General features: G+C 39.1%; 1 protein-coding gene across 3 annotated transcripts in view; it reads right to left on the bottom strand.

Annotated features, from left to right (window-relative positions):
- Positions 1-26,889, bottom strand: part of LOC126175822 (condensin complex subunit 2) — a 203,144-nt gene that overhangs the window by 78,369 nt on the left and 97,886 nt on the right. For 2 of the 3 annotated variants that reach the window (XM_049922817.1, XM_049922815.1), the window contains exons 5-6: positions 21,988-22,234; positions 4,201-4,404 (exon numbers count right to left, since the gene is read on the bottom strand). In XM_049922817.1, the coding sequence (XP_049778774.1) occupies positions 4,201-4,404; positions 21,988-22,234 (451 nt within the window). The remainder of the gene's footprint in view (positions 1-4,200; positions 4,405-21,987; positions 22,235-26,889) is intronic. The other variant, XM_049922816.1, reaches the window with a different exon arrangement.

Genomic DNA, 26,889 nt, shown 5'->3' on the forward strand with positions numbered 1-26,889 from the left:
ACTTGATTCAAGAATCATAAAAGAAAGTTGTATACCTGGAAGAAGCCTGGAGACACTGACAGGTTTCAGATAGATTATATAATGGTAAGACAGAGATTTAGGAACCAGGTTTTAAATTGTAAGACATTTCCAGGGGCAGATGTGGACTCTGACCACAATCTACTGGTTATGAACTATAGATTAAAACTGAAGAAACTGCAAAAACGTGGGATTTTAAGGAGATGGGACCTGGATAAACTGAAAGAATCAGAGGTTGTAGAGAGTTTCAGGGAGAGCATAAGCGAACAATTGACAAGAATGGGGAAAGAAATGCAGTAGAAGAAGAATGGGTAGCTTTGAGGGATGAAGTAGTGAAGGCAGCAGAAGATCAAGTAGGTAAAAAGATGAGGGCTAGTAGAAATCCTTGGGTAACAGAAGAAATATTGAAATTAATTGACGAAAGGAGAAAATATAAAAATGCAGTAAATGAAGCAGGCAAAAAGGAATACAAACATCACAAAAATGAGATCGACAGGAAGTGCAAAATGGCTAAGCAGGCATGGCTAGAGGACAAATGTAAGGATGTAGAGGCTTATTTCACTAGGGATAAGATAGATACTGCCTACAGGAAAATTAAAGACACCTTTGGAGAAAAGAGAACCACTTGTATCAATATCAAGAGCTCAGGTGGAAACCCAGTTCTAAGCAAAGAAGGGAACGCAGAAAGGTGGAAGGAGTATATATACAAGGGCGATGTACTCGAGGGCAATGTTTTAGAAATGAAAGAGGGTGTAGATGAAGATGAAATGGGAGATACGATACTGCGTGAAGAGTTTGATAGAGCACTGAAAGACCTAAGTCGAAATTAGGCCCCAGGAGTAGACAACATTCCATTAGAACTACTGACAGCCTTGGGAGAGCCAGTCCTGACAAAACTCTACCATCTGGTGAGCAAAATGTATGAGACAAGCGAAGTACCCTCAGACTTCAAGAAGAATATAATAATTCCAATCACAAAGCAAGCAGGTGTTGACAGATGTTAAAATTACCGAACTATCAGTTTAATAAGTCACAGCTGCAAAATACTAATGCGAATTCTTTACAGACGAATGGAAAAACTGGTAGAAGCTGACCTCGGGGAAGATCAGTTTGGATTCCGTAGAAATATGGGAACACGTGAAGCAATACTGACTTTATAACTTATTTTAGAAGCTAGATTAAGAAAAGGCAAACCTGCGTTTCAAGCTTTTGTAGACTTAGAGAAAGCTTTTGACAATGTTGACCGGAATACTCTCTTTCAAATGCTGAAGGAGGCAGGGGTGATACAGGGAGCGAAAGGCTATTTACAATTTGTACAGAAACCAGATGGCAGTTATAAGAGTCTAGGGACATGAAAGGGAAGCAGTGGTTGGGAAGGGAGTGAGACAGGGTTGTAGCCTCTCCCTGATGTAATTCAATCTGTATATTGAGCAAGCAGTAAAGGAAGCAAAAGAAAAATTTGGAGTAGGTATATAAATCCATGGAGAAGAAATAAAAACTTTGAGGTTTGCCGATGACATTGTAATTCTGTCAGAGACAGCAAAGGACTTGGAAGAGCAGTTGAACGAAATGGACAGTGTCTTGAAAGGAGGATATAAGATGAACATCAACAAAAGCAAAACGAGGATAATGGAATGTAGTCGAATTAAGTCGGGTGATGCTGAGGGAATTAGACTAGGAAATAAAACACTTAAAGTAGTAAAGGAGTTTTGCTATTAGGGGAGCAAAATAACTGATGATTGCCGAAGTAGAGAGGATATAAAATGTGGACTGGCAATGGCAAGGAAAGCTTTTCTGAAGAGAAATTTGTTAACATCGAGTATAGATGTGTCAGCAAGTCGTTTCTGAAAATATTTGTATGGAGTGTAGCCACATATGGTAGTGAAACATGGACGATAAACAGTTAAGACAAGAATAGAATAGAAGCTTTCGAAATGTGGTGCTACAGACGAATGCTGAAGATTAGATGGATAGATCACTTAACTAATGAGGAGGTACTGAATAGGGTTGGGGAGAAGAGGAGTGTGTGGCACAACTTGACTAGAAGAAGGGATTGGTTGGTAGGACATGTTCTGAGGCATCAAGGGATCACCAATTTAGTATTGGAGGGCAGTGTGGAGGATAAAAATTGTAGAGGGAGGCCAAGAGATGAATACACTAAGCAGATTCAGAAGGATGTAGGCTGTAGTACGTACTGGGAGATGAAGAAGCTTACACAGGATAGAGTAGCATGGAGAGCTGCATCAAACCAGTCTCAGGACGGAAGACCACAACAACAACAACAACAACAACATAGGAAATCTACTGTAGCTCCCACTATAATTTATCAATATCATTGGACACTTCAGTCATACTGGTTCAGGCAGAGCCATCTACCCAAACCCTACAAATGTGCTACAGTTGTTTCCAGCACCAATTAAATTCTCATTGTCCATACATAGAGAGACAACATTGTCGTTGGAGTACTGTCAGCCATGTTTCCACTGTCTGTTAGAAACTGTTACCACTAACTGGCTAAGATACTTTGTGAGTAACTAGGAGAAATTTATTCAGAAAGTTAAAGAGTAGGTCTCATATTTAATGTAATGTCAAACAATGATGAGTTCCTTGTTTGTTTCATACATCCAGAACCACAGAGACTTGAAGAAATTGTATGACAGTGGCTATAGCAGTGAATGAAAAACTGTAACGAGATACTGTTAAGCAAAGATTAATCATAAAGCTTAAGATTAATTTTTATGCAGAAACAGCAAATTTAATTCAATAGTATTTTAATCATGTGAAAATAGAACCCCTAATTTTCACTGTTAAGGGAGAATGAGTAAGTTTCAAAGTGGACATGGTCACTCAGCAACATCTGGCCCCTACTCTGTCACCTGGTTGGAACACGGTCAATATCGTCAGCCACCCCATTACTGTCCACACCAACTTATTTCCAAGGTTGGGAGTACCTTATATACTGTGAAGACAATTCAGATATTGCTAGAATTCAGATATCAATACTTCAGGATTTCTTGTTCCTGGGATCATCAGGAGATGGCGTCCTATCTCCCACAAAAATAAAAATATCTCTGGAGCAGGCACCACTATATCAAAGTAATAAATTTACATGGTCACCTACATTTGTATGGGCAGACTGTATGATCAGCAAACAAGAGATATAAAAACTGCCAGGAGATTAAATGGATTGAAAATGACCAGCTTATCATTTTTAAGGAGGGCTACTTTGGACATCAGTTTGCTACATATACTGTATTTAATGACGATGGGATTACACATTTGGCCCATTGTGACACTGCTGTTGATGGACTTGGTGAGTGAGTATTGGCTTGACTTTCACCTATTGAAAAAAAACAAAGTGATACTTCATGGCAGTCCAGCCGATTCTGGGACTTTGTATTTCACACTACTTGTGAATTGTAGTAAAAATATTGTAAACAGTATATCACTGAACATCTTGTAGGTAACTCTTCAAAGGGTTCTTTCACTCTTTTATGAGGATGCTGATATTTGAAGCTAATAGTACACAGCAACTTTAGCTTGAGTGTTACTTAGAATCACAAGAAAAGTCACAAAAATAATATTTTTGAGTAACTACTTATCTACATTCGACGAGTGAAAGTTACTTTTACCTGCATGATTAGCAGAAATGTTCACTGTAAGCAGAACCTCATTCATGTGACATGTAGATAACTAATGTTGTAAAATAAACAGTAGGGCATAAACAACAGCTATCTCATTTAACATTTGAAACAAGGCCTGTTTACAGAGTAGAACCCTGCTGCTAATTTTGTTATGCCAAAAACGTTTTAGTACACATAGTTCAAGCCAGTTTAACTAAATTTAATTGCCAATGCTATTTCTGGAAGCAGGTCATCTTTGTTAATCATTGTTGACTTCGTTCACATCCCTGAAGATTCACTTCCATTATAGGATCTATGGAAAATGGTGAAGACATAAATGTATGCTGTAGGATCTTGTGTAAAGTCTACAGTAAGACAGAGAAAATCCAGTGGATGAAGAATATGGATTTAGTTCATACACATGTGCCACACAGTCTCTAGCATGCATGTTTTGCTTTTCCACATTTTGGAATATACTTTTGGAAAACAGGAACAGTTACAGATAATCTTAATATTATTCTGCTAATAATCTATAATCTACTAGCAATTTTCTGTATACCTATCATACCATTATACTCAGCGTCTGCTTCTCCATTTATTTTGTGATCTATTATTTCAGTCTGCACCTTTTCACTATACTGAGAAGCTGCAGAGCATGGAATTAGTCCCATGTAGCTAATTTTGCCTTTGTCTGCAATATCATGTCCTTCTGAAAAATCAGCTGGCTCACAGCTGTAGGAGCTGATGTGCATTTCTTTAAGACCTGCAAAGGTAATATCATGTCAATTACGGAGCTGTCATCTTTCTATATCAGAATCACTAAAGTTACTTCTTAGTTTCACATTAACATAAATACTCAGAAACTCACCTTTTTAAAAATGTTTTTTAATTCCTATAAATTTCACAAAATTTAAAAGAAATGTACTCCATTTGCATGTTATCACACATAATTTAATTTCATAATGGCAATAACATTATTTACAAGTCAGGGAGAAACATAATTAGTGTGTGTGTGTGTGTGTGTGTGTGTGTGTGTGTGTGTGTGTGTGTGTGTGTGTGTGTGTGTGTGTGTTTGTTTGTTTGTTTTATTCCAATCTGTCTTTATTTGCAACAGGGAGCTGTAACTTCTCTCTCTTCTAAGAAGACTAAAAGTTGAAGTCAAAATGTATGGTGTGTGGAAGTATGAATATTCACATGTAAGTGCATAATTTCAGAGGCTCAAATAGAGTAACATTAGGCATAGTTCCATTAAATTAGACAACATCGGCTCTTAGCAATAACAAATAATGCCACGTACATAATTCAGATATATGTATATGGGCTTAAATGAAGTTTGGTGATTGTTTCTAACTTAATTCTGCAGCTGAAGGAATCACTTTTTGTGAAGGAAAAAAGGAAAGCAATGCTACTGATAATTAATTTTACTACCAATAAACATCCATAGATAATAGGATTTAAAAATGTAAACAAACTAAGCATGCATTTTGTTTAAGTTACAAACAACATACAGGGTGGTCCATTGATAGTGACCGGGCCAAATATCTCACAACTAAGCATCAAACAAAAAAACTACAAAGAACAAAACTTGCCTAGCTTGAAGGGGGAAACCAGATGGCGCTATGATTGGCCCGCTAGATGGCGCTGCCATAGGTCAAATGGATATCAACTGCATTTTTTAAAATAGGAACCCCCATTTTTTATTACATATTCGTGTAGTACGTAAAGAAATATGAATGTTTTAGTTGGACCACTTTTTTTGCTTTGGGATAGGTGGTGCTGTAATAGTCACAAACGTATAAGTACGTGGTATCACGTAATGTTCTACCAGTGCAGACGGTATTTGCTCCGCGATACATTACCCGAGTTAAAAAGGAGCATTTACCAATTGCAGAAAAGGTCGATATCGTGTTGATGTATGGCTATTGTGATCAAAATGCCCAACGTGCATGTGCTATGTGTGCTGCTCAGTATCCTGGAAAAATATCATCCAAGTGTCTGGACTGTTCGCCAGATAGTTACATTATTTAAGGAAACAGGAAGCGTTCAGCCACATGTGAAACGTCAACCACAGCCTGCAACAGATGATGATGCCCAAGTAGGTGTATTAGCTGCTGTCGCGGCTAATCCACACATCAGTAGCAGACAAACTGCGCGAGAATCGGGAATCTGAAAAACGTTGGGGTTGAGAATGCTACATCAACATCGATTGCACCAGTACCATATTTCTATACACCAGGAATTGCATGGTGATGACTGAACAGCATGTACAGTTCTGCCACTGGGCACAAGAGAAATTACAGGACAATGACAGATTTTTTGCACGCGTTCTATTTAGCGACAAAGCATCATTCACCAACAGCGGTAACGTAAACTGGCATAATATGCACTATTGGGCAACGGAAAATCCACGATGGCTGCGACAAGTGGAACATCAGCGACCTTGGCGGGTTAATATATGGTGCGGCATTATGGGAGGAAGGATAATTGGCCCCCCATTTTATCTATGGCAATCTAAATGGTGCAATGTATGCTGATTTCCTACGTAATGTTCTACCGATGTTACTACAAGATGTTTCACTGCATGACAGAATGGTGATGTACTTCCAACATGATGGATGTAAGGCACATAGCTCGCGTACCATTGAAGCAGTATTGAATAGCATATTTCATGACAGGTGGATTGGTGGTTGAAGCACCATACCATGGCCCGCACGTTCACAGGATCTGACATCCCCGGAAGGATATTTGCTATCGTGATCCACCGATAACGCCTGACAACATGGGTCAGCACATTGTCAATGCATGTACACAATATGTAAGGCGAACTACTCGCTGTCGAGAGGAGTGTCGTTACACGTATTGCCAAATGCATTGAGGTTGACGGACATCATTTTGAGCATTTATTGCATTAATGTGGTATTTACAGGTAATCACACTAACAGCATGCGTTCTCAGAAACGATAAGTTCACAAAGGTACATGTATCACATTGGAATAACCGAAATAAAATGTTCAAACGTACCTATGTTCTGTATTTTAATTTAAAAAACCTACCTGTTACCAACTGTTCATCTAAATTGTAAGCCATATGTTTGTGACTATTACAGCACCATCTATCACAAAGCAAAAAAAGTGGTCCAACTATAACATTCATATTTCTTTATGTACTACACGAATACGTAATAAAAAATGGGATTTCCTATTTTAAATATGCAGTTGATATCCGTTTGACCTACGGCAACGCCATCTAGCGTGCCAACCATAGCGCCATCTGGTTCCCCTTCAAGCTAGACAAGTTTCGTTCTTTGTAGTTTTTTCGTTTGACGCTTATTTCGTGAGATATTTGGCCCAGTTACAATCAATGGACCATCCTGTACACACCATCAGTTGCAGGCAAAATTGCTTACTGACAATGACATTTCAATGTATATTTTGACACATAATAGCAGTAGTAGCTCGTAGGTATTTTTAAATTCAGATAAATATGCGATTCAAAAATTAATAGCATCTACTGTACAACAGTTAAGCTTATCAACATACAATACTGGTCATTAAAACTGCTATACCACAAAGATGACGTGCTACAGATGTGAAATTTAACTGATAGAAAGAAGATGCTGTGATATGCAAATGATTAACTTTTCAGAACATTCACACAATGTTGGCACCGGTGGCGACACCTACAACGTGCTGACATGAGGAAAGTTTCCAACCGATTTCTCATACAGAAACAGCAGTTGACAGGCGCTGCCTGGTGAAACATTGTAGTGACGCCTCGTGTAAGGAGGAGAAATGCATACCACCACGTTTCCGGCTTTGATAATGGTCGAATTGCAGCCTATCACGATTGCAGTTTATTGTATTGCAACAATGCTGCTCTTGTTGGTCGAGATCCAATGACTGTTAGCAGAATATGGAATCAGTGGGTTCAGGAGGGTAATACGGAACGCCGTGCTGGATCCCAACGGTCTCGTATCACTAGCAGTCGAGATGACAGGCATCTTATCCGCATGGCTGTAATGGATCGTGCTGCCATATCTCAATCCCTGAGTCAACAGATGGGGACGTTTGCAAGACAACAACCATCTGCATGAATAGTTCGATGACGTTTGCAGCAGCATGGACTATTAGCTCGGAGACCATGGCTGCGGTTACCCTTGACGCTGCATCACAGACAGGAGCACCTGCCATAGTGTACTCAACGACAAACCTGGGCGCACGAATGGCAAAACGTCATTTTTTCGGAAGAATCCAGGTGCTGTTTACAGCATCATGATGGTTGCATCCGTGTTTGGCGACATCGCGGTAAACGCACATTGGAAGCGTGTATTCGTCATTGCCATACTGGCGTATCAACGGGCGTGATTGTATGGGGTGCCATTGGTTACATGTCTCGGTCACCTCTTGTTCGCATTGACGGCACTTTTGAACAGTGGATGTTACATTTTAGATGTGTTACGACCTGTGGCTCTAACCTTCATTTGATCCCTGCAAAACTCTACATTTCAGCAGGATAATGCATGACCCCATGTTGCAGGTCCTGTACAGGCCTTTCTGGATATAGAAAATGTTCGACTGCTGCCCTGGCCAGCACATTCTCCGGATCTCTCACCAATTGAAAATGTCTGGTCAATGGTGGCCAAGCAACTGGCTCATCACAATATACCAGTCACTACTCTTGACGGACTGTGGTATCATGTTGAAGCTGCATGGGCAGCAGTACCTGTACGCGCCATCCAAGCTCTGTTTGACTCAATGCCCAGACGTATCAAGGCCGTTATTACGGCCAGAAGTGGTTGTTCTGGGTACTGATTTCTCAGGATCTATGCACCCAAATTGCGTGAAAATGTAATCACATGTCAATTCCAGTATAATATATTTGTCCAATGAATACCCGTTTATCATCTGCATTACTTCTTGGTATAGCAATTGTAATGGCCAGTAGTGTATTTATACAACTTCACCTGCTGTCAATAATAGTAATAATAATAATAATAATAATAATAATAATAATAGGAGTAGTGAAATGGAGTAACACAGACCTAGAAGCACTCAATACACTTACACGATCACAATGCCACAAATATAGAATACATCACATACATTCAGCAACAGAAAGATTCACATTAAGCAGAAAGGAAGGAGGAAGGGGATTTATCAACATAAAAAACCTACATTATGGACAGGTAGACAATTTAAGAAAATTCTTTCTAGAACGAGCAGAAACTAGCAAAATACACAAAGCAATCACTCATATAAATACATCGGCTACACCACTGCAATTTCATAACCACTTCTACAACCCTCTAGATCACATAACATCAACAGATACGAAGAAAGTAAATTGGAAAAAGAAAACACTACATGGCAAGCACCCGTATCATCTAACACAGCCACACATCGATCAAGACGCATCCAACACATGGCTAAGAAAAGGCAATATATACAGTGAGACGGAAGGATTCATGATTGCAATACAGGATCAAACAATAAACACCAGATATTACAGCAAGCATATTATTAAAGATCCCAATACCACAACAGATAAATGCAGACTTTGCAAACAACAAATAGAAACAGTAGATCACATCACAAGCGGATGTACAATACTAGCAAATACAGAATACCCCAGAAGACATGACAATGTAGCAAAAATAATACATCAACAACTTGCCATACAACATAAACTAATAAAACAACACGTTCCCACATACAAGTAAGCACCACAAAAATGTACTGGAGAATGATGAATACAAATTATACTGGAACAGAACCATTATAACAGATAAAACAACACCACATAACAATCCGGACATCATACTCACCAATAAAAAGAGGAAATTAACACAACTAATCGAAATATACATACCCAATACAAAAAATATACAAAAGAAAACCGGAGAAAAAATTGAAAAATACATCCAACTGGCTGAGGAAGTCAAGGACATGTGGCATCAGGATAAAGTTGACATTATACCAATTATACTATCAACTACAGGAGTCATACCACACAATATCCACCAGTACATCAATGCAATACAGCTACATCCAAACTTATATATACAACTACAGAAATCCGTAATTATTGATACATGTTCTATCACCCGAAAGTTCCTAAATGCAATATAACATATACCGTACAGTTAAAAGGAAGTCACACTTGATCAAGGTCCGCGTCACTTTCCAATTTTGACCAGACATAACGTCTGAGAAAAGAAAGAAAGAAAGAAAGGATAACAATAATAATAATATGCATAACTTGTCTGAAAAAGAAAGAATTATTCTTGTGGAACTTTGTTGTTTTGTACATAATTAAGTACAGTTTATGGCAAGAACCAAATAATGTTTAAGCTTTCGCTACTCTCCATTTCCCTCTGTGTAAGCGGGAGTTTTCGTGCATTTTTATTTTTCCAGACAAATGTACAAGATCCCTAATTCGTGTATTAGTTAACGAATTAATTCTGGGCTGAAAATCAAGCATTCTGACACTGACCCATACAACAACTTATGCTTATTATACTCTTCTTTGTTAAATGTTTCCTTGTAGTCATGCTTATTTCATTTTGTCACTTTCTCAGACAACAGATCTGATCTGGAATGCCCTAGTTTTTTTGCAGCTAACTTTTCCTGGTAATTTACTTTTCTGATAGTGTTTATTACAGTTCAACAGAGTTCATGTTGACACTCCATAGGAAAGCCGATTCCTGCACAGTAGACAACCAACTCCAAACACAAACTGCCGTTTGCAGAAATGATTAAATTCATGCCATACTACCTACAAACAAGCTCACTTGACTAGAATACAAATGAGGCACTGAGAACCATAAGGGTCAAAAGTACACCATCTTCAACCCTCCATATTTAGATGAATATTAGAGAACTCAGTGAGACAGCTTTTTGTGAATGTTCAGATATATGTACAATGTGGGCCTACAGTACAGATAAACATGACCTACCATAAGATCAACAGATGTAAGAAGCATGGATAAATGCTACAGCCTCAGTTAACTCTATGATAAAATCCAAAACTTAATGTACTATATCTCATTCAGAATCCCACAAAAAAGGTTTTTCTATCAGTATAACTATAACATTCACTGATGTCTGACCTAATTTTAATATATAGTGAGTGAATTCGCATATTTGTGGAGTGTGCTACTGCCTTGCAGGATTTCTGCCAAGTGAACATAGATAAAAGTCTGTTGCAGTGTGCTACCACATTGTGGCACTGACGTAAACTTGTAGTTGAGTGGTAAGAGCTAGCAGTGTACACCATAAACCATTCACACTGTTTATCAAATCCATATGTATTTGGCCTGTGAAGCAATTATGTCACGCTAGTCACACATGAGCAGACACTCCTTAAAACGTGCACAAGTGAAGATGTGCTTGTGATCCTGATGTCAAGTTTCACCGAGTATAGAGGGGCAATATGTTGCGCAGCACTGTACATTTAGTGCCATGCATTTCAGATTACCACATCTACATTACATTTAACAGCATTCAAAGAAAAATAACCAATAAATCAGCAAGGTGTCAAAAGTTAGTGTGTTCACGTGCTCCTACATGGCAGCTGCCACTGCATAATAGTTCTCATCAATTAATACAATGTTAATACACTTTGGGAAGACTGTTGCTATGAAACATGCCACAGTTAATTAGAAAAACTTAAATATTGTTTCTAACTGCATGAAGACACAGAAGATGATTTAATTTATTGGTCTTACTTCCCTCGCGTTGTAATTATGACCTAACACATGTAACTGCAAGTTTTAAAGATTAATGGGTCTTCTCCTTCTTCTTCTTTATAGCTATTATTCATTTACTTCTGACTGAAAGATTCTTTAATATTTTCCATTTCACTTAGTTCTGTGCTGTCAGATATCATCATATTCCTGTAATTCTCTTGATTTCACCGAGCCATCTTTTCTGGAGTTTTCCAATGCTTTTTTGTGCTCCTGACGTATACAGAGCTGCTACATCTGTTGGGGTATTTCCTCAGTATGTGGCCACTCCATTGCCACTTGAGCCTGGTACCTCTCTCCATGAGCTCTGTTACCCATGATATTGTTCTGATGACCTTATCCTTGAGATTGGTGCCCAGCATCTGCCTCTCCAGTGCTCTTTATTGCATCATAATTTATGAGCACTTGCCTTCGTCAGAACCAGTTTTTCTAGACCATAAATTTTAGGTAGGGTATAGGTATTGCAACCTTTCATTTTTTGATTCATTGGAACATTCTTATTGATAAAGATGCTGTCCAACTCCAACTTATTCTTTGTAGAATTTCTGCTTTTTGGTCAGTTTTCCCAAATTGAATTTATTGGTATGCTCTGTCTGATCCGGCCTTGGAAGGCCCAATGATACCGACCGGCTGCTGTGTCATCCTCTCAGCCCAGAGGAATCACAGGACGCGATAAGATGGGGCATGTCGTCAGCACACTGCTCTCCTGGCTGTTGCCAGTTCTTGTGACCTGAGCCACTACTTATCAGTCAAGTAGCTCCTCAGTTTGCCTCACAAGGGCTGAGTGGACCCCGCTTGCCAACAGCACTCGCCAGACTGGACGGTCACCCATCCAAGTGCTAGCTCAGCCCGACAGCGCTTAACTTCGGTGATCTGATTAGAACCGATATTATCACTGCAGTAAGGCTGTTGGTGAACTTCAATAGCTTCACAATTAATTTTAATTGTTTGGATGTCTGGACTCAGAAGTACCTCTATTTATATCCAATTCAATTGCCATACAATCAACTTTCAGTTCTTGACTCATAATTGTTAGATCTGTAGATTTTCACTTACACGCACAATGCTATCAATAAATCAGTGGTGGTTCAGGCACTAGCCACTGATTTTGATCCCTCTATTATCCCATTCCACACTTTTGAATATATCTTCCACAGCTGGAGCAAGCAACTTTGGAGCTATTATGTCGCCCTGGCAAATTCCTTTGGCTATTGGGATGATATCTGTGATGCGGTCTTCAATTACTCTGATGGTCACTGTCGCCTGTTTCTAAAAATCTTACACACTTCTGATTACCACTGATAATTTTAAGAGCTTGCAGAATTGCCCACATCTTTACTGACTCAAATGTTTTATAACAACAGCGAAGTCAATGAGTAAAACAACAGAAAATCCAGAATGGAATAATGACTGTAGTCTTTTTGTTGTGCCTGGCTGCAAATCAACATCTCCACTATATGGTGAGTAGCAATCTAGCCTTTTGGTACTATAGTCCTGAATGTTAGATGTATGTTGATGTTATACCCCAAGGTCTTTTCAAAGCATAGTCGAGTTCTCTAGATATCACCAACAGTAAAGAGGTCTTGGCAATATTCAGCTTATTCAACTGGTTAGTAGAAGTCTAATTGTTTGTAGTGTTGCTCAGTTATGACCTTAGTCAAAGATAGATGAATTTGCATTACAAAATTTGCAAGACAATAATTCAAGATTTTTCTCTGTCCCTTTCCTTGAATAAAACTAACATTTCAGCATTTTCCAGATTTTTTTAGCTTGGAATCAATATATTTGTTTATGAATATTGTTGTAGCTTCTAACAGATCTTTTCCTCCTACTTTAAGCATTTCAATTGTTATTTTTTTCCTCTCTTGGGGCCTTCTTGTTTTCCACAGCATTCTCCACCTCATTAATTAAAGTACTTTACTATTCCCCCCCCCCCCCCCCCCCCCCCCCCCCCCCCCCCCCCCCCCCCCCCACAGATGATGGTTCTTCTGAGGTTGTGCACCAATAATTTAAGTAAACAGTGTAAGCCAGAAACTGCAGCACAATTTCTGTCTTAATTATCTGTGACAATCTGTCCTTAATCTTTGCTACTTTATATATTCCACATAGCCCAGCCAAGAACAACCAAGAAAAGTCAAATACAAGAGAAAACTTATGTAGTCATACAATGAGAGTAATGGTCACTTTTTTTTCTTGAATAACTCTGAAACTATGGTTTCTAGCCAAAATGTTGCCCAGGACAAAATTAAACTACATCAAATTTCCCACCAAATAAGGTATAATTAATTTTTTTCTATAGGACTAACAGTTTGTGTTGCGGGGATGAAAAAATCATAGATTATTAGAAAGGTGTTTTAATGTTATAAAATTGCTGTTTATTGTTATTTAAAGCAGTTAAGAACTAATATTAATATGTGTACCCCATCTAAGTGCAGTAGAGCCATGTTAAGGGATAAATTTTGTTCTGCAGGTGTAACAAGGTGGTGGGAGGATGGAGAGAAGAAGTGGGAGGGAAGGTAGGTCACCAGTGGAATAACACACCAGTTACTAAACCTACTGCAGAAGCAAGTCAGGCCATTAAGCCACGCATAGTGTGCACTGACATTCAAATAGTGCCCCCAATTAAACCTGAGGTGGCTGCCAGGAGTAGCATCGTCACTAGATAGAGACAGTGCTTTTGTAAGGCTGTGGATAAGCCTCTGTGCCCTCAGCTGTTAAAGTTTTCAATGTGTGTAACTAACTGCTCTGTATCCTTGTTGTTGTCATTCCATGACCCAATAAATCCGGGTTTCTTTTAAAGCCATGTGTTTCCTTGTGTTCTTGGAACAGAAGTGGCGATGAGTGAGAGTGGAATTTTTATGCATTTCAAATTCTGTGACTTTTCTGCCATTCAGCTCTTCTATGGAGGCCTCACTCAAGTTACATCTGCAACAACAGCATACATATACGGACATGTTGGAATGATGATGGGTATGTGGACACAGGCTCCACCGCCAGCCGTTCACTTGCCACCGTTCTTCCCGTTTGAGGACTCCATTGAAGACTGGGATACTTACCAGAAGTGGCTTCACCAATATTTCATGGTTTTTGAAGTGGTCAACAAGGAAGTCTGTAAAGCTCTTTTCTTATCGTGCAACCCCATCGTACATATACTTACTATCACAGTTAGCTCCTCTGGAACAACCAGTGTTGCTTTCTTTTGACGATGTGTGTAGTTTGCTGTCCACCAATCACCACATGCTTACACATGTGATGATGCATGTGTTGAAACCTATTAATGTTGCTGACAGCCACAGTAATCACAATTAATGTGTGCAGATGAGTTTCATCACCTCATAAGTGTCGGTTTGTCACAATGTCTCAGTAGCAGCACATGGATGCCAGAGTCAAAGGTGCGATCATTCATCCAACCCCAAATAAAGAGGCGTGTCAACATGCCCTCAGCTTGAGGAGGTTTTGGATATTGCATAGATGTTTGAGGTCTCCTATGCTGCGGGCTGTCAATTAGAGGTTTGCTGTGATGTCGCCGTTGTTGAAAGCGTGCAGCCCCAGCACATGAAGTCAAACGCACTGGGAGAAGAGCAGGTAGCATCAGCACAAACAAGTCAACCTGCTGATGCAGACAAACATTTCACTGGCAGCAGGAACAGTGAATGTCACTTCCTTTGTGGACCTCTCTTGCCGTAAAGTATTAGTGGGCCTCTTGCTGTGAATGTAAAAAAAGTCCCACAGCAGCAGCATGGAACATGCCACTGTCATTATGGCTTTTCCCCATATGACTATATCCAAGGACTTCAGGCTTTCCTTGGCAAAGTGGCATACTGTCGGACGTTTATTCCCAGAGTGTCTACTATCACCCATCCTTCGTATATGTCACCGTACAAACATGCTTATTTTGTTTGCTCTGCAGCTTGTGAGCATCTATCTGCAACTTAAGCATAGTCATCGCAGCGCATCGTGTTTTGCAACATTTCAACCTGGCAAGCATATGTTATGTGATGTGAGCTGTCCTGGTCCATCGTCATTCAGATGGCTCCCGACAGCCTATTGCCTTTGCTTCGAAAACACTCACCTTGACTCAGCAACATTATTCTCATGTGGAAAAGGAAACTCTTGCTATTGTTCTACGTCTTAAGAATATCACATGTTCTTGTACTGTGTGAAATCCCATTTAATTACTGACAAAGAAATTCATGTGTTCTTAATTTCATTTATTTACCACGTTAACGCCTTAAGAGTCCCTGGTTAGCCAGTCAGCATCCTTACAACACAAATTCACTCATCATGTTCAGCGATGAGCTCCGTTCTTGTACTGATACAATTGTAAGATCCATTTTTGTCCCATGTCGCAACATCCGAACACAGATGCTCTGTCCTGGCTCCCCGTGGGCCAAGAGTCATCATTCGATCAGGAGGAATTGCTTTGTTTTCAACCAGATATAGAGGCAAGAGAGACAGTGAATGGCTTCCCCATCATCAGTTCCCGTGTCGACTCTGCTGTGGCACCGGATCCGGTGCTCTGACAAGTCGTAAGTATGATACAGTATGGGTTGCCTGACCATTCGCTGGGCCAGGCATCAGATCTGCTTTAGATTTATTATGCATTGTACCATTCCTCTCCTCCTTGGATGGCATTATCCTTTTGGCAATGAAAGGAGTCATTCCTCACTTGGTGGTTCCAATGGCTCTGCAGCAGGAGGTCCTTCGTTTATTACATAAGGGACACTGAGCGATTTCCCACACCGAACTCTGCATGCAACTCCATGTGTTTTGGATGGGCATTAACTGGGAGGAGGAATACATTGTCGTGGCCTGCCGCAAGTGTTCAGTTCAGCATGAAGTGCCACACCTTGTACTTTCACCACGACAGCCCCTATACAGCCTTGGGAAAGACTCCACACTGATTTTGCTGGTCCCTTTTTGGATGTTTTCAGGTTACTGGCAACTGATGCTTTTCTTCATTTTCCTTATGTAATTTGCTGTCTGTCTGTCCTCTTGCAAGGAAGGAGAAGTTTAGTAACCCAATGGCTACTGCACCTACTGTGGACACACGTAAGGTCACTAAGGCAAGCATAGTGTTTATCAACGTTCAAATGGCGCCCACATAGATACTCCGAGGCAACTGCCAGGGGCAGCAACATCACCAACCGCAATCAAAAGGACTGCTGTGCACACGCAGCACAAAGCCAGCAACACAAAATGGAGACAGAGTGTTAATAAGGCTATATACTTGGCTCTAGCCTTGTTGGTAAGTGTTTCTGAGACATGTCAGTATCTGCTCTATATTCCTGTTGTTGTCACTTTGTGACTCTACATACATTTTACTCTTGGTGTTGGCATTCTTTGATCCAATAAATGTGTATTTCTTTTACAGCTGTGTGTTTCCTTGTGTTCCTAGTTAAAACAGATGGATTGTGGTCATGCACTTCTCTCCTTCACAGGTCTGCAGACTGATAATAAGCAGGTGATTCCCCCCTCTTGCTGTCCCACTAAGTCACAGGAAGCAGCCACCGGGCATTTCAGAAAGTGATACTGGCTCTTCCACAGCTCGGCTGTAGGTCACTGACAACACAGTGTACATGGAGGTATTTCCACAATGTGCATTAACACAACATGAAATACGGATATGATTACTAATAATACTAATACAACAAATACATACAGAGAGAATCTACATATATGTCTGCACACGGTCCTATACTTCTAGAGGAGAAACTGCTTCTTAGCCATTCTGTATAGTATCTGCAATGTTCTTCTGGGAAAGACAACTTCCCCCACCCATGAGAGTTGTCCACTTTTCAGTCCTTTCATACAGCAAGGTCACAATAATCCAGCAGACTGTATAGTCCAACATGCCTCAGAAATTTTTCTGCATTTGTAGCTCGGCACGATGGGCAGTGGAGTCAGAACTGTTAAGCTAGTGTGATATATCTCCCTAGCATTTCCTCTCACCTTCTATTACGCGAGGGAACAAAATAACTTCACTGAGCTCATGCTTATGTAATGGAGTTATTTTCAGTTTACTGAGTGCTTATTTGTAATTGTTAAGAGAGCTTTTATGTAAAATACATTCCCGTAAACAATGGCTGAGAAGTGTTTAATTTTTGTGTGTGATGTCTGTTATCTAAGTAGTGTTGGTTGGAAAGGGTCTGGATTTGAAAGTGTGGCACTTTGCTGCTGTCTATCACAGACAGTGTGTTGTACAGCCAACCAACTGTGTTATAGTCACTGGTGGTGAATTAACGGATGGTCAAAAAGTTATGGCACTTCACTCACTAATAATCGTGTTACTAGTATGCTGCATAAATCACTTTCATTTAGTAATTGCTGGCACTTGTAGAGTGGGTTGCACTGAGTATAGCACTTACCACATACCCACATTGTATCTTGCGAGGTGGGTATAATATGTCTGACGGAATGTGACTGACTGAGTTCAAATCTAGAACATTAATCTGCATTGCTTGACTTATGTTGAAATATATGAAGTTCTGTAGCGCCTATGTGACCTACTTCTATTGTAGAGGGAGCCAATCTGAGCCTCTTCAAATGTTAGGAGAGCTGAAGCTGATGTGACACATTTGATACCCTCCATGCTGTGAAAAGTATTCCAGTCATTACCGGTAATAGTAGAGGCAATGAAATCAACATTGTAATATATTGACAGCATATCAAATTTGGGGCAGAGTCTTAAATGTGGTAGACAGTTGGCAGCCTGGATCCAGGTGTTAAGCTTTCTTACATTATAGCTCACTTAACAACTGCATATAAGTACTGACTTAATAAACTGAAAATGACTTCCTCACACAAACACAAGCTCAGTGGAGTTATTTTGTGTACTCTTGTAATGGAAATGCTGAGGAGGTATAGCTCTGTCTGTAAACCAAAAATTGAGCAGTGTTTGTGGTCTGCGATCTCACCTTTCCTGGAAGAACAGTGCAGCTGTCATATAGGACGACTAAAAATCAATTTACTGTCTAGCAATATAGAAAATGTGCAATTTACGTAAATTCTCTCCATAAATGTCTTTTGCATTAGTATTATTAGTAAGTTATGTATGTGTTCCACGTAGTGATAACACACACTGTGGAAAATAAACACCACACTGCACTCTACATCGCCAGTGATTCATAGGCGACAGTCAACAGAACTTTCTTGTGATCTGGTCGGTACAGAGATGAGGGAACTGCCTGCTCGCTCTATAGTATGCAGACCTATAAAGGAGTGAAGTGCATAAGCACAATACAGTGAGCTACCTTCCCTCACACTTCTACCCTCCAGCCACCCACTGCTATCCCACCATCCCGTTAAGCCAAGAGAACAAAATTTATCCCTTAAAATGGCTCCACTACACTTACATGCAGTACACACACTTAGTATTTGTTCCTGACCCACTTCAATTAACAAAAAATGTTAATTTTATACCATTAAAACACTTTTTACTGTGCTGCGGTCTACTTAACAATTGTACAAGTAGCTGAATATCGATATGCTCAATGACTTTATTAATAACTGTTAAATAAGACTGCACAATACTGATGCAAATGTAAGTACTGTAAGTTTAGGTCTAGCGATACTTCACAAAGTTAATAACGCAACTGGCTTATCTTTGCGAGAACATAATCTCTCACTGAGACAGACAATTGTTACTGACCAGGCGCTGTGCTGAACAGTTCTGATCTTTCTTGAAGGCACCTGACTCTACTGCCCATGGCACTGAGCTAAAAATATAGGAAAATTTCTGAGGTGTGCCAGACTATCCGGTCTGCTGTACAACAAGAAAGGAAAATCATGTGTCCACTTTTAATAAACTGGCTTATTATAGGTGAAAGCCATTTTTATGATGACCAAAGTTAATAATCAACATATTAATTAAATAAATGTGCAAGTGAAATAACACCAGCAACAATCTCCAATCACTTTCCTTTCTGTGGACAGCTTTGGTACTATCTCACAGATAGGGGCACATCAAAGCACTGAGGAGAATTTTTTCTCGATATCATGTAGCTTTTTACATTAACCTCTGTGGACTTAATATTCATGTTCTGTATAAGGGCAAGGAGTACAGTTTTCAACAGGCAATGAAACAACATTTTCTTTTTTAGATCATAAGCACACTTATATTTCATCATAGCTCTCTTTCAGAGAAACCCAGTTTGTCCTCTGTTTTTCCATAGGTACATTCCATCTCTCATGTGCAATCCTTGGAGGCAGTGATACTAAATGATTTTCCAGAGATGTATTTCTTCAAATCTGAGGAACTAGTGAAGAAACTGCAACAATTTATAATCCAAATTTCCCAGTTCCTCCATAACGTAACAGGCACAGTGTCTTGTTGAAATTCTTCAGCAATGCAGGCCTTTTGTCCACCCAGTTGATACAGAAGACTTCTGTAACATTTGCCGTTACTGTTTTGACCTTCACAAGGTAATCAGAAGAATGTCTTTTGCATCCTGTTCACAAAGTACATGGTTAATGAAACCTGCTTTGTCTTCTTTGTTACTGGATCACCATCTTCCACTCACTGCTTTGACTGACCTCTGGTTCTGTCATGTAGTTTTAGTCTCCTGTTCCAACCACAGTAGCAAATCTATGACCAACTTGGTTGGATCTTTTATGACAATTTTGATACATTTCTTTTTGTATCTGTCTTGCACAAAGTTATTTCATAGTTAAATCCTCATATAAAAAGTATCAAATCTTCAAAAATGCCAGTAGGGGTAAGGTATTCCATATGCCATTAATCATCAATCTGGCAATACTATACCGTGCACTTTAACCGTTGTTTTCATTAATGAATGCACTTCAAGGACATCCAGCATATGGATCATCTTCCAAAGAAGAATGGTCATGTTTGTATTCAGCCACTCATCACTTTACAGTTGAAAATTAAGAAGGAGTGAAGTAGAAAGACTGTGTGCACTAGTGAAACAGAAGACTGTGTAGCGCCGGGTTGGGAACAGGGAAGGGGACAGGTGCAAAGAGGGCAGTGACAAATGAAGGTTGAGGGCTGGAAGGTTACGGAAACGTAGGAGATATTGCAGGGAGTGTTCTCACCTGCACGGTTCAGAAAAGTGGTGGTGCTAAGAAGGATCCAGATGGCTCAGGCTGTGAAGCAGACACTGAAATGAAGATTGTTGTGTTGGGCAGTGGGCTCAGTGACTGGGTGTTCCAGCTGTTTCTTGACCATCATTTGTCAATGGGCATTCATGCGGACAGACAGCTTCTCAGATGTCATGCCCACATAGAATGCAACACAGTGGTTGCAGTTTAGCTTGTAGATCACATAACTGATTTCACATGTAGCTCTGCCTCTGATAGAATAGGTGATGCTTGTGACCAGACTGGAGTTCACTAACCCTCCACCGCTACCCTGCTATCCCTCCCCCTTCCCGCCCAGCTTCCTCCCTACCCTCACCAACCAGACTGTTTGTCCCATCATGCACTGTTGCTCACAGATCAAAATGTTGAAAAGCTGTATAAAAAGACTCATCTGCAGGTCATGATAACACTTGCTGTAGGTTATTCCATAAAATGTACAAAAATAACAAAAACAACACACTTGATGTGCAATGTTCTGTAGTTTACATAAAGTTCATGATCATCATCTTACTGTTGAATAAGATACCTCAGCTACATTTAAATTATTCTAATATCTAAACAGCATCTGAGCTAAGCCTATCACCAGGGAATAAAATATTATGGATTGCTTTCTTAGATCTCAGAGACCGAGCGAAATTCATTAACGCCTGAAGACACCATGTAAAACACAAATCATCTACATTCAAATAATATATCCATAAATTCATAAGTTTGTCTTTGCTCATACATGAGAATGTACCACATGACTACAGGTCACATAATGTAATCTGTGTACTGACGTACACTGTCAAGCAGAGGAGTACACAATTTCCCTGGATGAGCAGGTGGTATATGTTTTACCATTTACACTATGGCTTACCCAAATCAGATATAAATATTATGTTTTATCCCTTGATGAGTGACTAAGCTGAAATAATAACCAGATAACAATATTTCTTGAAATATAAGGTGCCATTCAACAAAAACAACATTTCAATGATACTGACACCATCCCTGCCCCAGGCACTTTGATGTGGCCCTTATAACACTACGTTAGTGAAATTACATTGCATTTCTACTACATAATCACAATATCTATAGTTGGTCACAGAATCTCCTGCAGGGTGTTGAAGAGATATCTTTTCTGGAATGATTTACTTTTCTAGTCACAGAACTTTGTTGTTTCCTTATGACTTCAAAATTTGCCCACAAAGTAATATGATAAAAATATCACAATCATATTTACTTCCATCCAGCTAATAGCAGAAATAAATAAATACAAAAATAAATTAATAAAACTGTCACAGCTCCAAGTATTGCAATATTTCTGGCCAGATGTGTATTTGTCTCAAAATACTGAGACACTGTGACAGAGCCTTCCTCATTATAGCTTCTATGTCAGAATGAGAATGTTTTCACACGATATATTTGCTAAAAGATTACTTCATAGATTTAAGGAAGGTAGTAATAAACAAAATCATCATTTATATTTTTTATGTAAAATACAAAAAATGACACAATTACCTTGTACAGATGGGAATGCTTTGTAGGTATCTGTGTTCTTCCATCCTTTGGGAAAATAATTTTCTGAATGAAGAAATTTTAATTTGCAGCTATCATCATACACCTCAACCCTTGTCAGTAAATTTGAACTTCCTGGCCGACAATCGGCAAACTTTTTTCTCATATATAAACATGATGGATGTAGCTGATAATTTTGAACCAACAGAGCATCAAGTGACTGGGAATTATCTGTGATAACTTTTCTTTCCTGGGGGAAAAAAGGGTTAAGCAATCAAAGAACAGAATCAATTTTTTAAAAGAATGAAATTTCAATTCCTTAATGGAGTGTACATGGTTATGAAACTTCCTGACAGGATGAAACTGCTCACCAGGTGAGAACAAAAATCAGGTCTTTTGTTTCTTACAGACAACTTTCTTTTCAGCAGACCCACTCAAGACAACCTTAATATGCTAACACCTTTCTTCTATTCTTTGAAAGTCCATAAAAATTCTCAATAAGCTCACTGGACGAGCACTTCTGGGATAAAGAATGCAGTAGTGAAGGGCTTAATCAATGGCAAGAGGCTACTTCTAGATGAAAAACTTTTACTTTATAGGTGAGAGTATTCTGTGACCTACATCTATAATTATACTCCACAAGTAATGTATGGTTGAGGTCGGGGTATACAGTGTTCCAGAATTTTCTCTTCATTCTATACTGTTTGTGAGTGGTCCACATGAAAAATGACTCTTGGTGTCCCTTTGTAGAAGTCCAAATTTGTCTAAATTCATTGTCATGTTCATTCTACAAGCAACATTTTGAAAGAGAGGGTATGCTTCTGGAGTAGTATTGGAATGTGGGCTTGCAGGTTTTTGAGTGAAAGCTCTCTGCAATGAAACTTTGAGATTTTAATGGCCTAAGTCCAGGACTGATCCAAGTCTGGTCTGCAGCAGTGCTTCAGTATGTTCAATATGTTAACTTACATCTCAGTTAAAGTCACAAGGCAATATCAACTAAATGTAATGTATATGTTTGGCAGTGGAAGGTGTGCAAATGATATTTGGTGAGTTTTATTCCATTTTGGCCAAAATAAAGCAGCAAAATATTGCAAACAGCTTTTTAAAATTTGCTTTTAGTAATTTCACAGTTGTCAACATAACTTTTTTTTAAAATTTAAACCAATATCATCACACCACAAATATAATGGAAACACAAAAAACAGCACATCACATATTATTAAATGAATATTTACTACCACTAATAAAAAAAGATGGCTCTGAGCACTATGGGACTTAACATCTTAGGTCATCAGTCCCCTAGAACTTAGAACTACTTAAACCTAACTAACCTAAGGACATCACACACATCCATGCCCGAGGCAGGATTCGAACCTGCAACCGTAGCAGTCCCGCGGTTCTGGACTGCAGAGCCTAGAACTGCACGGCCACCACGGCCGGCTAGCACTAATATACTGACACTGAGCATATATTCTAACATAGTATTATGATTAAGGGAGTTCATAAGTCTTTCAGTGAGCATAAATCTTTTTTATTAAGTGTTTTAATTTATCCTGAATAGGATTTCCATGGAGTTGCTTGATAATATTCTACAATGTGTTTCACAAACTTCAAGTTCTGTAGTGGTGTTATATATCACTAATACATACAAGAAATAAAAATAGCACAAGAATGCTTTCCTTTTTGGCTCGACAATTTCAGTTCTTGTCTGATGATTTTACTGTAAGGATCTTCCCTTCATTTTTAGAATATAGTTTGGCACCTTGTCTTATATTGTGAAGATAATAATTTTAAGGATCTAGTACTATTCCCTGTATACCGTACAAGAGTCTAATTTGCATTAGATTATTCAATGATTCATACAATCGAAGGTCTTAGACTAATTTAGGCAAGTCCCAATGACTGTTTCCATTGTTCAGTCTGTTCAAACATCATGGAAGGAAGTTGTTACTGCTGTTATTATGGAATCCATGCTGCAAGTTGTTCACCAAATCTACTTTGCAGAAGAAAGATTACACTTGATCAAGAGTTACTCTTTCAAATAACCTGCCAAGTGTTGAGGTGGATGAAAATGATCTGTAATTAGGCAAATCAAGCATTGTCTCTCCCTTTATACACTGATTATATTTCAGTGACCTTAAAAAGGTAATGGAAAGTTCTTTGGTTAACCGAATTCTTTATTAAATATTATAATAGTTTTAGTATTTCATTTCTGCATTTTAAATAATTTAATTGTTTATGTCATATCAGCTATTGCAAGTTTTTATTTTGAGCTCTGAAATAATTTTTAAGATCTCTCATTCTGGAACTCTCACCAGGAAACATGAATCACTCAATCTACTTGAATGTATCCCTGGTATTGGACAATCCATGATTTCCCTCACATGCCTTACTATATTGTTCTACAAAAGCTCATGTCCTCTTTTTGATGCACTCACCAATATCATTTTCTCTTAGTACTATATTGCTATATTACCAAAGCCTGAATACTCTCTTTTCTAATATTTTCTAATTTACTATACTCCAGGCTGTTTCACTATCATTAGTGGATTCACTTGTCTGAACATTGTAAAATTGTGCTTTTATATTTTAAAGAGCTCTTCATGTGCTTTTCTGCTGGTTTTGTACTTTGTCAGGCAGTACTGAAAATGGGTGGTCCTATACAGGATATACAAGTCTTTCACATCTTCCATCAATTTGGTGACTGTTGTTGTTGTTGTTGTTGTTGTGGTCTTCCGTCCTGAGACTGGTTTGATGCAGCTCTCCATGCTCCTCTGTCCTGTGCAAGCTGCTTCATCTCCCAGTACCCACCGCAGCCCACATCCTTCTGAATCTGCTTAGTGTATTCATCTCTTGGCCTCCCTCTACAATTTTTATCCTCCACACTGACTTCCAGTACTAAATTGGTGATCCCTTGATGCCTCAGAACATGTCCTACCAACCAATCCCTTCTTCTAGTCAAGTTGTGCCACAAACTCCTCTTCTCCCCAATTCTATTCAATACCTCCACATTAGTTATGTGATCTACCCTTCTAATCTTCAGCATTCTTCTGTAGCACCACATTTCGAAAGCTTCTATTCTCTTCTTGTCCAAACTATTTATCGTCCATGTTTCACTTCCATACATGGCTACACTCCATACAAATACTTTCAGAAATGGCTTCCTGACACTTAAATCTATACTCCATGTTAACAAATTTCTCTTCTTCAGAAACTCTTTCCTTGCCATTGCCAGTCTACATTTTATATCCTCTCTGCTTTGACCATCATCAGTTATTTTGCTCCCAAAATATCAAAACTCTATTACTACTTTAAGTGTCTCATTTCGTAATCTAATTCCCTCAGCATCACCCAACTTAATTCAACTACATTCCATTATCCTCGTTTTGCTTTTGTTGATGTTCATCTTATACCCTCCTTTCAAGAATCTGTCCATTCTGTTCAACTACTCTTCCAAGTCCTTTGCTGTCTCTGACAGAATTACAATGTCATCGGCGAACCTCAAAGTTTTTATTTCTTCTCCATGGATTTTAATACCTACTCCGAAATTTTCTTTTGTTTCCTGTACTGCTTGCTCAATATACAGATTGAATAGCATCGGGGAGAGGCTACAACCCTATCTCACTCCCTTCCCAACCACTGCTTCCCTTTCATGCCCCTCTACTCTTATAATTGCCATCTACTTTCTGTACAAATTGTAAATAGCCTTTCGCTCCTTGTATTTTACCCTTGCCATCTTCAGAATTTGAAAGAGAGTATTCCAGTCAACATTGTCAAAAGCTTTCTCTAAGTCTACAAATGCTAGAAACATAGGTTTGCCTTTCCTTAATCTTTCTTCTAAGATAAGTCGTAGGGTCAGTATTGCCTCACGTGTTGATGACTATTAGAGGAATTTTAAGATTATTCCTATTGATCGAGTTCTTTAGCAGTTCCGCTACTAGGCACATATGATTTAAACTATGGTTAAATATTTCATGAAAATGTCCTCATATATGCTGCTAGTTTATGAGTAAGGACCTCCTTAATCAGTTTTGTTTTATAAATAAGTACTTCTGTGGCACTATTTTATCATCTGTATTATTTTCCATGCATAGAGCCCTATGATTAGAGAGAGTTTCCAATAGTTCTAATTGCCAATTCTTCCCTATTTAAATTACTGGCAACATGTACAATGAACATCTGTGAGGAAGGCATTATGCTGTGGGTTTGAATTTATATGGTTATGTTTTTAGTACTGTGACATCCCAGAATATCTAACACAATTAAGTTTGCAGCTGGAAGAGCATATACGAGGGTTGGAGCTTAAGTAGTGGCAACTATTTATTCACAACCGATACAAAAGAGTTACATGTTTGCAACTGTTACTGTTCTTCAAAGTAGTCACCAGCATTGTGTGGTGCCCATTGCCAGCGATGTGGAAGGCGTAGTACACCGTTAGCAGAGCCTGTTCTGTTGATGGTGCAAATGGAGCGGTCTAAAGTTATGGTGATTCTCATGTACGACTGTGATGGTGTTATCCTAACGCATTACATTCTTCCACGGTAGACCATCAATGCACAGTATTACTGTTTGTTTTTGGAGCATTACGTGTGACCAGCTTTGCAAAAGAAGCGGCGACACTTTCTGCGCAACCCACCCATCATTTTGCACGAAAATGTACGGGTGCATACAGTGCAAGCTGTGGCTGCTCTGTTCGGTTGATGGGACTGCGAAGTACTGTACCATCCACTATACTCCCCGGACTTAAGTCTTTGTGACTTTGATTTGATTCCGAAAATGAAGGAACCACTTCATGGCATTCGCTTCAGAACTGTTCCAGAGATTTGACAGGCAGTAGACCACTCCATTCGCACCATCAACAGAACAGGCTCTGCTAACGGTATACAACGACTTCCATATCACTGG

Source organism: Schistocerca cancellata, chromosome 3 (genome assembly GCF_023864275.1).
Source record: "Schistocerca cancellata isolate TAMUIC-IGC-003103 chromosome 3, iqSchCanc2.1, whole genome shotgun sequence".
Taxonomy (NCBI): Eukaryota; Metazoa; Arthropoda; class Insecta; order Orthoptera; family Acrididae; genus Schistocerca; species Schistocerca cancellata.